The 12642-nt window shown below is 40.0% G+C and overlaps 2 protein-coding genes across 2 annotated transcripts in view; one reads left to right on the top strand and one right to left on the bottom strand.

Moving 5' to 3' along the window:
• Nucleotides 1-8638, bottom strand: part of syt7b (synaptotagmin VIIb) — a gene marked incomplete at both ends in the record, with an annotated part of 86641 nt that extends 78003 nt beyond the window's left edge. Inside the window, one exon of the mRNA XM_079293485.1 lies at nt 8605-8638. Within this exon, the coding sequence (XP_079149611.1) occupies nt 8605-8638 (34 nt within the window). The remainder of the gene's footprint in view (nt 1-8604) is intronic.
• Nucleotides 8639-11459: 2821 nt separating this feature from the next.
• saa (serum amyloid A) lies at nt 11460-12412 on the top strand (the record flags this gene model as incomplete). The annotated part of the gene is made up of 3 exons (XM_079286369.1): nt 11460-11547; nt 11699-11837; nt 12274-12412. 3 exons carry the CDS (start codon nt 11460-11462, stop codon nt 12410-12412), a joined length of 366 nt encoding a protein of 121 aa, XP_079142495.1.
• Between the last annotated feature and the right edge of the window lie 230 nt (nt 12413-12642).

Genomic DNA, 12642 nt, shown 5'->3' on the forward strand with positions numbered 1-12642 from the left:
TTTGCAGTCAATAGTAATTTAGGCCTTTGCACATCAAGTCCGTATATTCGTCCGAAATTGTTGCACATCTGAAAAAATATATGATCCCACCTTGTGTCAATCACGTTCACACACCGACTCTGAAACTTTCGTCTGTCATTATTCGGAACGGGTTCCATTTTCTGCGTACAGTATATTTAAAGCAAATGGCAATTTGTTGCACAATCAGGAAGGAAACTGATAATTGAAATGGACAGATTGGAATTCAGTGTGAGAAGTACATTTCAATGCAGCCTGCTCCGAATTTTCTGAAATTAATTCACTGTCTGTGCAACAGCCTGTTCAGTCTGTTCTTCAGGAGTGAGGCTGAGTCACCTCCGTGCCCCTCGGTGCCTCAGGAGAAGAACACTGCTGCAAATATTCAGCTGCTGCTAAGTGGCCCTGAGATGGACACAGCGGCCGCACAGCGACCAGGTGCTGAAGGCTGTAGCAAACATCATCCTTCGGGGCTACGTCCAAGGCAAGTCACCTCATCCAGCCACGCAGACCACTGCTTTCATCAGTGGGGGAGAAGTAAAAAAATCGGTATCGCAAGGCCTCAGAGCAGAGTTAAACTGGCAGCTGAAGGTTGACGGGGTGGAAGTAACTCAAATTCTGAGGTACGACAAAGTGTGAACAAAGGTCAGACATTGTGCTTCTGTCTGAAACAGCAAGGAAGGAATTTGATGCATCTTTAGCTGCAACAGCCGATTTAACACATAACACCACATTATTCAGGGAAATTTTTGTTTTATAACCATTAAAAAAAGGGAAAATAATGTAAATGTGCTTTATTGTATTTAGTAGGCCATTGTTGAAGCCTTGTTCTGATCACAAAAAATTAAAGGTATGTTTCACACATCTAAACTTGAATACAAGTCAAATTTGACCTGAACACAATCAGTCGTTTACCAAGCGTGCAGCTATGCTCAAGGCTCTGTGTGGCAGTTTGTACGCACAGGAGTGCTTTGGGATTAATGCTAAGTTTAGCATGCTAACATGCTCACATTGACAATGCTAACATGCTAATGTTAAACAGGTATCATTTTTACCATGTTCACCATTTTAGTTTAGCATGTTAGCAAGGTGCCGCTGAGAGATATTTTATTCTGTAACAAAATAGTTGACCAACCAATAGAACAAATTAAATCGCCTCTGGTCTTCTTCTGTTTTATCAGTGTAATTAGGCAAACTAATTAATTTGGCAACACTGCCAATAGAGCAACATTGACATCCCCAGAGCCTTGCTGCAAACATAACTAATAACGCAAATACTCTCTGATTCCAAATTCTCCATCTCTTCAAATTGAAAGATTCGTGGCTATATTTATTTGTTATTTTCATAATATTGAAAGCTGAATATCGTTGAACTGGTGATGGGCATTTGTCACTTTTTTTCTGAACAAACATTGACTGCCGTAATGTATCCTTGTAGCTGGAGGACAAACCGCAAATTATGGGAAGTGAGTCTGTCTGACTCCCACTAACTTCATTCTGCAGCTAATCGTGCATGTTTCTGCAACTGCATGACCTGTATCTCACCCTGGCTTCAACCGAAACCGACTGCATTAAATAATGTAAGACATCATTCCCCGGCACAGCTGCCCTGAAGAAGCAAAAACCATCGACATCCCAGCAAGTGGGACATTTACTCAGCCAGGTGCTGAAAAGGTTAACGTTGATGTTTCATTCGAGGAGTATACCTGTCAATCATTTATTCTAAAACTTTTAAAGAAAATACTGACTGAGTCTCTTCAGAACTTTAGTGAAAGTTTGCAAGAAAAGAACATGGGGGATTTGTGGCAGAGCCAGCAGCATAATGCTGATGTGTGGAGGTGGACTGCAGCAGGTATACGAACAGCTCTCCCTAAAGGGTCCACAAGACAGACCTCCAGGACTCCACATGTTACCTGCCCCCAAACTGGCGCCTGCTCCACCCCCGGATGATGCTGTGGTTAGGAGGTTTGATGTGCATCAGACCAAGTATAAACCTAATTAACTGCGTACTAAACATTTGTGCTACATTTAATCGTCCCTGAGAGCTTCTTTGCATTCGCTTATTTAATTATATTGCCTCTCTACTACCTGTAATGAATAATTTACCAGTCGGACATGAATGTTGTTGCCAGGAACAGGAATCCAAAAGTGGATCAAATGGAAGTGCAGTGTGTCACTCAGGCATCAGTTTTTGTTGTTATTCCAATATAATCATAACATTTCAAAGTGACACAATGGAGAAAAGCTGGAGGGTGGATGGAGAGAGTTCGTGGAAGAAGATGAGGGTTGGTACAGGAGCAGAATGGAAAAGGAGAGGAAACGAAACAAAGAAGGAGAAATGAAATGAAGCTTTGGGGGTGTGACAGAATCATGAGATCATAGACGCTCTCCCATCAAGACTTTTGCAACTCCAAGACTGTGTTTGTATGTGTCTGTGTATTTACATCCTGACACTATTCTCCGTATTGGCAGGAAGAGCCTGTCTGTGTGTAGCTCTGTCTCACCATCTGTTCCTGGCTAGACTGCTGATATCTGTTCTTATAATATCCTGTTGGCTTATAGTCTAGGTAGGGTGCACACACGTCTTGTATCTGGATTGTTTCCTATTCTTTGTCATCCATCCATCCATCGATATATCCAGCAATCAATCCTCCTCTTAAACAATTAGGTTTGTGTCCTGTTTGATAATATAGTGTTGAGGTGTCCAAGACACACCTCACCTAAACCTATCTCTCTATTCCTCTATTAAAATAATTAATTCAGCAATTAATTAATTGACAAATTAAAGTCACAAAAGTCTGTTAGATGTGAAAACACAGAGATGTTTCCATTGTGTAGGTGTCAGCCAGGTGCGCAAACCACAGAAAAATGCTTCCAGTTACACTTTAGGGTCTTGCTTCTCACTCTGCAGAAAGTAGAGGTGCTAGATGGAATCGAAGTTCACCCGCAGTACACTGCAGTACCACAGTTTCAATATGTTCCAAGTTTAATCTTTAAACCATAAATCTCTGTGAGTAATATCTCAAAGTGTACAGCAACTACAGTATGGTTGAGATTTGGTTCGGGTTGGACGACTAAAACATCTAAGGTTAGAACAGATCTTGGTTACAGTTAATACTGTTAGGTTGGTGTACCTGCTGATGTGGGTTGGAATCTGATCATGACTCGTGGTCGTGGGTTTTAATCTAGTCTCCCTCCTGGCTATCTCCCCCGGACCCGCGTCCTCGACGATGTCTACCAATGACAGCCTGTTGTCCCCTCGTTCGTTCCCACGCATGTAGATAACGGCTTATTATGGGCCTGTCCCAATCCAGGACATGTAAGGGCTGTATGTTTGTTAGTGGCCATTCTCTCTCCACCGTTGAAGCAACAACTTTGCATTTAGAAATCCCCAGGCATTCGATATACAATAAAGGTAACAATCACATGCTCAGTATCTTAGTGCGTTTTGACAGTTTGTCCTATTTTAGTGAAGATAGTAAAAAGCTGTGTGCATGATAATATCCAACACGTGTCTGCATCACACGCTTGAGTCAATGCTCAAATAAATCTGTCATGTCTGCTAATTATATTCAGAGGCGTTCTTCTGACTCACCTTACATGTATTACTGAGACATCAGGTTGATTATACTTCGTTGAACAAACTCTTTTTAAAGGATACTTAAATGTACTGTTATCGCTGTCAGCATTTTACCAAACAGAAGAGCTTGAAGAGACTCTTCCTCCCAATCAGTCAGTATTGTAAAAAATCCAAAAGGATCCAGCGATCTTCTTTCTGTGCCTTTGTCCTCTTTACTGTCTCTGTGTACTGTCTGGAGACCAGTGTTGCTTCACTTAATTTACTGATTTTAAGGAATAGTGTATGTCTCTTTTTCTCTTTTGCTTCCTCTTCAAAAGTACTCACGACTGGAAGGCAAGATGTAGACTGCCTCTCTCGCTCTGCCGCTGTCTCCAATTATCTATTTCTGTCTTTCTCCACCAGCCCCCTATATCTGCCAGTAACTTTTTCAACCCACACTGTTTTTACAGTGGAAGACTACTTTCTTGATGCAACCAGATTCCAAAATCTCTTCTCCGCCATCTCTGGCCGTCTGTTTTCCTTGCCCGTTACTTCTCATCCATAATTGCGAGGCGCAAAATAAAACCCAGACAAGATGGCAAACGGGGTCAAGCGGGAGGAGAGACAGAAGCTCGGCGGATGTACAGAACAATTAGGATGCTGTCTTTAGCATGCTGCTGCAACAGTGTTATGTAAGAGCACAGGGATGTCTAACCACACACCACACACACACAATACACAAATATACACGATATCTTGCAATGTGTTCGTCTGGGCCAACACAAGTTTCTGATTGGCATGTAAAGTAATACAAATATGTTCTTTGTATCGGTACAGATGATGTGTTTTTATATGTATTACCTCCACAAAACAGTGAGCAGAAACTGACACACTGAAGTTAAGGACCATCTTTTTTATACTTTTGTAAACAGCTTTCTCTTTTTTCCCAATAACTTCAAAACATCTTTATTTCTTTGCGGACTTCCTCACATTGTATTTACAATCTCCTTTTAAAAATTACGCAATAAGGTTTTTGGGGGGAAATAACTGTCACTTTAATAGTGACAAACAAAAACAAGCATCACCCGACATCTCACATTTTGGTGATTTTATTCACAGCTTACAGACGGAGAAATCTGCTGACGTGTTTCAACATGACACCATCAGAAAAAGAAAAATATTTTTGTTGAGTCTTTCATTTTGAATTGTACACCATGAGGGGAAATCGTTTTGACAGACCATTGCAACTGAAGAAGGTACTAATTCAGCCTTCTCACAACAAACAAACCCAACTCCCTCTCCGTGGCACATTGTGTCTGACCCCCCCCCCCGTCTGACTTTTCTATTCAGCCATCATTTTGATATGATCGTCTATCATATTCGTCTTTGGTTGTAAATATGTGTTCAGCAAAGCGAGAACAGAGCAATATTTCCCTTTTCACAGCTTCAGCGTCCTGTCCCATCCCTTGAGTCTGTAAATCTAAGTGGCTTCCTCCCCAACATTCTGCCTCAGAGTTAAACAGGGAATATAAATACCTTTGTTTCAGATTTATTAATTACTGCTCTGTCTCTCTCGTCTTTCTTGCAGCTTGTCTCAAACCAATAATAACATTCCAGCCCATTAGTTTTGAGCCATTACAAAATTAAACATTTCCCTCTGAATCTAAATGCTACTAATATTAAGCAATTATCTCTGACTGTTCACGTGCCAGATTAATAATGATTCTCCATTGCACCTTGCATTGACGTCTGACATTTACACCTGGGCTGCTCTGGAGAGATTACAACAACACCGCGGGAGGACCTCGACAAACCAACCTCAGAATACTACAACTCTACGAAACACATCTCTGCCTATGCTCCACAGTGCAGTCATTCCTCTCATTCATCACACATTTTTCATGGAGATGCAAATGACTGTGCTCCTCTAAAGAAATGCATATTAACACCCTGTTGATTGCAGGTGATGTATTCTGTTCTTGCAGCATGGACATGGACAGGCGGATCAATTAGCTAATCAAAAGCCACAGAACTTATATTGCTAAATTGTGACATCAAAGTTTAAACCCAATTACTGACATCAACACAAATTAAGCCCATAACACGAGAATAAATAATTCTATTATGAAAAGCTGCCAACAGTTAGATTTCCTGTCTTTTTATGATTAATTATGTGGCAGCTTCAGATATTATATCCAGGTGACATAAAGGCAAGTATGTCAAAGCCACACAAACAGAAAAACTAATTTCCAACAGACTAAACCAGTTTATCCCTTGCAGTGTAGTGAGGGGCTTTGAACCTCACAGTGGACAAGAAGCAGGATCAAATTTGAACAGTCTATCTGTCTTATCAAGGAGTTAACACATGTACAGAGACCAATCATTTACTCACATTCACACCTGCAGAAAATTAGAATCTCTAATTGCATCTCCTGCACAATTACATTGACAGTTTCTCTGATGGGAGGAACAGAAATCCTGCGCTTCATGTTCCATTCCATAAACATCACCCCAATGAGTTCCACACAGTGCAGTGTGCGGACTCTAACATTTTAAATAAAGTACTGGTCCCTTATTGGTACTCGCAACTCTGAGTTGAGGTATCAGAATCGATATCCGGTGAGAAAAAGTTGAATCTGTGCCTCCTTTTTCTTCCTTGTCACTGCACCGTGTGCCGCTCAATACGGATTTGTCTCAGTGTTGACTTGAAACTACAGCTCATTTGTATTTTTTGACAGGTGCTTAAAGAATCAGGATTTTACTCAGAAACTTAAACCTGCACAAACACACTTATCTGGCTGATCAAAACATATTCACAGGAATCGAAGTTTGAATGATGGCTTCCTGTTTAGCTCACGTCACAAATCAATCTCACAAGAGAGCTGGTGGTGTCTTAATGAAGCTGCAGATTCATAGTTAGGCAAATAGGTTTTTAACATAAATGATGAATATTTTAGGAAACAAACCCTTTATGCTTTCCTGAAATTATTGGTGAAATTGTCTCTGCAGGTCAATTTCATGAACATATTTCTGCGTTAGGCTATCTCAATCTAATGCAACATGACAATTCAAGCTAGAGGCTGGGTCAGATCATTTATTCGTGATTGATATGATTCATTTTGACACAGTAGACGGTCTTAAAGCATAACACTCTGTTTGAGTTAAGGGTTTTCTGTAAGTGGTAAAACAGGCTGTGGCCTTGCAGAACATTAAAGATCACCAGGAATCTTTAATATATCACACACAGTAAGTTACACTGTCAGAACAGCTGTTTGTCAGAATTACAGATTTACAGGTTAAAGATAAAACAGTCGGCTGGCCTCATTGGCTCGGAGCTTTTCACGATTGTTTGCTTTTGTTTCACCATCATGTCAGTTTGATGGCAGATATTTACTTGATGAATTAAATGTATCTAATTTGGAACCATACCAGAGTATGGTAATGTGAGCATTTGTAAATCCTAAAAATAGTTCATATTTTTTTTATCATATGCATTTTAATGATGTACTGTATATATATATATATATATATATATATATATATATATATATATATATATATATATATATATATATATATATATATATATATATATATATATATATTTCATTAATATGCTGTATGTTGTTGCTCTACTTTTTAACCCGCCGGGGATGATTACAATTATTTAATCCAATCAATTTATTGAGATGTGTCCTGGAATTTCTACTATTGGCTGCTTTAATGCTGCAATTTCTGTTGAATTTACACACAGGTGTGTATTCACACACACACACACACACACACACCTGTCATGTAATCATGAAATCACTTCTAGTTGCAGGTGGTGACTCATCTTTTGTCCCTGTTGAAACCATATCTGGCAATGAGGTCATAAGACATTTTGGATGAGGGATGATGCAGAGCACCACTCACTACATGGGGAACTCCTCTCTGAACAGCATGCTTTGCAGCTGGTAAAAGACAAAGATATTAGCCGACCATGAAGCCTGACAGCTGCACATACAAACTGAAATGTTATGTTCCCTTGCCAGCGTTATTACATCATTATCATCATGCTTCTCAGTTGTGAGGAAAAGAGTTTACAGAGAGATTTCGAACACTTAGAGTGTGGAAGAGTCTTCTTACTATTTTGACGAAAATAAACTGGGATTCTGTCCAGAACTGCACTGATATGCCGCTTGTTTTACATTTGCGCTTACATTTGGAGAGTTTTGGAACATTACATGCAACAAATTGTTGAATCTCATACAAGTGTGCAGGTTGAGCAGTGCAGCTGATGTTTATGCTGTAGTAGAATTAACTCGCTCCATGTGGGTGTGGTGAACACAAGATAAGTTACATTGGTGTTTATTGAACAATGCACAATAAGACACAGGCTGCGTCAAGTCGACAGACATTCAGAGGCAAATCTCCTTCAGCATCTGGTGTTAGTCAGTGACCTCGACTTCAGTTCAAAGATTGGGAGTAAAAATATTCGACACGGCTCCGGCAGACACATCAGAGGCTATTTACTCCATCATTTGATGGAGGGGGCTCGTGTCATTACACACCGTCTGCTCTCTAATTCTCCCCTCCGACCACATCGGAGGACACACCGTGGCGTCTCAATTATAGACAACGGTATCCTCCGAAACACACGCACCTCGTCGCTACACCAACACGCTGCTCGTCAATATGACCGGGAATGGATGACCTTGTGCATTTTACGCTCAGGTCACCTCGTGCTGAAAACGACCGAATCGGGCACAACAAGTGCTCAAGTCTCTCTCACAGACAGCCAACACAGTGCCACCTTGGGTGTATGCAACAGCCCTTCTCGCTTCTCGCATGCACTGCGTTTTGGTGAAAAGCAGACAGGCAATAACAGAAGCATGAGAGCAGTGACCATTGGCTTGTTGGAATGACCCCCAGCATCATTACTTGATATGGCACACTCAAGGGCATCTGGCAACCAACGCGAGAGCTTTGAACTATACAGAGTCTGGATTAAAACCATCCACCGATGGCCGCGGAAATCTTTTGCTCACCTTTGCTGTTGTCTTCTTCTCTGTTGAGATGCATGGCTCTTCGTACCGTGTACTCACATATGCTGTCTTGGTTTCTTGTCGCAAAGCTGTGCTCTCTTCCAAAGAGTTCTCAAGATAAACTCTTATTCCAATTTCTGGATTTGCGGTCTTTGCATGCGCGTTTATTGTCTTGGTCGGCTGGCACGCACGGACGCGCTTGCACTTGTGCGTCCTCCACCCCTTGTTGTGCTGGATGGAGCAGGTAGTCTTGGTGATTTTGGGTCTCTCTCTCTCTCTCTCTCTCTCTCTCTCACACACACACTCACTTTCTCCCTCTGTCTCTGTCCGTCTCTTTTTTTTTCTCTCAGCCCAGAGTCGCTCAAAGGGATGACCACAGCAAAATGTTCTAGGGAGGAGACGGCGGGCAGACGGGCGGGGTGACGTGAAGTTAGTCGGTAGGAGGTCGTCTGCGAATCCGTGCACACAGTGTTGTGTAGACCGTTTCATCTGAGATTCTAGCGAGACATTTTGCGCACACTTTCACTCGTAATTGTGAGCAGAAATGGCATGAATGTCATCTTTTTCACATCAGTCCTGATCTTCAATCATCCTTACACCGGTTCTTACACTGTGGAATCAACACTCGGCGATTCACACGTGCATCTCTGCATATACCTTTTTTTTATGCACAACCTGCCGAAGTTCGCCTCCACGTTTCCTCTCTCTTGCTCACGTGCTGAGCCTCTATCAAGCTTTTCTTGTGTCACGAGCAGTCTTCTGTCATTATGAGCATCGTGCCATTACAGCCGATGGGCCCATACAGTCGGTCGATAAGGCACATTGACTCACCATTCACGTTCCCAGAGCCATGCGCGTATCATGGCTCACTGGCGGTCTCTAGTGTTACACATCAACCAGTGGCAGTCTGCTGGGTGCTGATGGGGAATGATGCCCCCCTCCATAGTTTGTTAAATATGTAGGCCAGTCCAGTTCAAAGTTAGTGCTAGTTTTTAAAACGTGCGTGTTTATAACGTTTGACTAATACAATTTACAATGTGTGTATGTTTCACTAGCAGTGACAGGAAAATGGCACTTGCTTATAAGCTTGTTGTGGTCTGCTGGTAACTGATGCAATTGTATACTAAAACAAAACCATCACTTTTTTAAACATCTTTCTACTGTATAACCTACAACGTTTATCGCTGTTGCCTGTGGTTTCTGGATTTTCCCATTAAAGGAGTAGGGAGCTTTTTGTTGTCCAAATGTATGGTCTAAGAATAGAGAGTGTCATGTGGTACACATTGTAAACTGCTTTGAGGCAACTTTTTACCTAGATAAAATAGTTGTAGCTTGACTTGATTTTATTTTTGCATTGTAAATAACTTGCTCAATAAGCTCTGGAATATGACACCAAGCTTAATTCTTATTGGAACAACCTTCTTCTTGATACAAGTATATTTAAAAACAACTACATGAGGTATTACACAGGATCTTGGTTAATTATCTATGGACTTTTATCCTAAGAAAAGCCCATAGCAACATGCTGTTTCTATCAGAGTGACTTTACCGGACTGTCGAACAATTGATTTCAGGGAGAGAAAACACCCCTATTTGGGATAATTGTACCTGATGGCTTAGTACCAGTTCAGTGCTCTGCTGGGTTGAGTCTTTGTTCCTTTGTTCTACCTCTCAGATTTCTGTCTGCCACCTCTAACATCTTGTGTGTTTTTTATGTATCTGTGTAAAGCACATTGTCTTCCAGTACAGCCTCCCCCATTCTATTTCATGGCGAGTGAGGAATCAGTTTAATCTATTGCATCCACAAAGCATTCATTCCTGAAAACTGATGCTCTCTCTATGTCTCAGACATATGACACACTCGGCGTTTCCTGTTCCAGGCTTCTCATTGCATCAGCTCTCTTCCTCACCCTCACTTTTTCCTCACACAATCTTTGTGATTCATATTTATTAGCCTGTCACAGTGTCTTCTCTGAGCTCAAAACAATGCATTCATCAACACAACCTGAGTATGCTTTAATCCTCCAGTGTTATGGTGTAGTAGATGGACCCAAACAGCAGATTAATCCTTCAAGATCTTATATATATATATATATAAGATCTTATATATATATATATAATATCTTATATATATATATATATAAGATCTTATGTATATATATATATATATATATATATATATATATATATATATATATATATATATATATATATATATATATAAGATCTTATATATATATATATATATATATATATATATATATATATATATATATATATATATATATATATATATATATATATATATAAGATTATATATATATATATAATCTTATATATATATATATATATATTATTCATTTTTTTGTAGCATTTTCCTTGTAAAAATCCCAAAAGTTTTAAATTAAGATGACAACATAAACAAAAGGGATCAAAAATGATCAAAAATATTAGACAAATATAAAAAAGAGATATTTTAACATAACTGATTTTTCATGACATGCAGCAAAAAACCTCTTCCACCTTTTTGTTTACATAAAGCTTGCTGTTGTCCCTGCCTTTGCACAACTCTGGAATGTCCACAGTATGTAACCGGCCTTCAAATGGATTGGAAGTTTCACTATTGAGAAATCCTACAACTCAGCTTGTTTCAGAGTAGAATATAAGTCAGTCCGATCAGTGGAGTCCTCACTGATAAGATACTCTAGAATCTATCAAGAGTTACTCTGAACTCTGCAGGAACGGCAAAGTAAGTTTGAAAGACCTGAAAAATATAAATGTATGTATATTATGTTGTGTTTAAAGGTGAACTATATGTCATTTCTATTTGTTTGTTTTCCTTTTAGACATCTATAACCATGAAGTTGCTTCTGGCAGGGATTGTTCTGATCCTAGTTGTGGAAGCCAATGCCGAGTGGTACAACTTTCCTGCTGAAGCCCTTTACGGTTAGAAATATGACCCTTTTAACATAGCCACAAGAACAATGTGTTTGGTTGTATTCCATATGTCCGGATTAGGTGTTTTAGCAATGACAATGACATGAATATTTGTGAATTCTCTCATTCATTTGACTAAACCGTCTTCTGTCCTGATCAGGAGCTCGTGATATGGCGCGAGCATACACTGATATGGTGGAGGCCAACTATCAGGAGTCAGACCACTACTTTCATGCCAGAGGAAACGCTGACGCTGCCAAGAGAGGAGAGGGGGGCAGGTGGGCAGCTGAGGTTATCAGGTGAGGAGTGAGAGCAGCAAGAGAAGGAAAGCATTATCTGCTTTTACATTCTTGACTGTTGCATATTAGTTTTTTTCTCAAATTCATTCTTGTTAAAATGAAAAGCTGCAGATCGATCTAAGAGATTTTTTCTACATCCTTATTGGTGTTTGGTAAATTGTAAATGATCTCAGGGATCATTTTTCGGCCCTTTATTAAATGCTATCAGCTCACACAATTCAAAAGGCATTATATGTTGTTATTTCTATGCAGATGGTAACAGATCTTTGTATCAAACATTGTATAAACTATGAATATCACCTGATTAAGCAATCTGCAGGCCTTAATGAGGCTTCAACTCATGGACCATTTTACAGCACTTTGTAAGGAGGTTTTGAAAAGTACTTGTTCTGTCATCTGCTCGTGCTGATATTTTTCGTTTATTTTCTGATCTCAGTAATGCCAGAGAGTGGGTGCAACAAAAAACAGGTCACGGTTTTGAGGACTCTGCTGCTGATCAGAAGGCAAATGAGCATGGGCGCAGCGGAGGAGATCCCAACGTTTACAGGCCACCAGGACTTCCTGCAAAATATTAGTATGAAAGACATTGACATCAATTAACAATAGAACAAATGATTGAAACATCTAGTGTTGGAGTTATTGACATGCACACACAGTATACAATGTTTTACACAACACGCAATTTACAATTGTGATTTTCTTTCGTCATGGGATTTAACCCTGTTCACTGTCCTGCTGTGTTGTTACCGTACACCTCTGACCTCATGTCTCTTAACCACGAGTCATCATTACTGCAAAAAAGAAT

Source organism: Melanostigma gelatinosum, assembly GCF_949748355.1.
Source record: "Melanostigma gelatinosum genome assembly, chromosome: 2".
In the NCBI taxonomy this organism is placed as follows: domain Eukaryota; kingdom Metazoa; phylum Chordata; class Actinopteri; order Perciformes; family Zoarcidae; genus Melanostigma; species Melanostigma gelatinosum.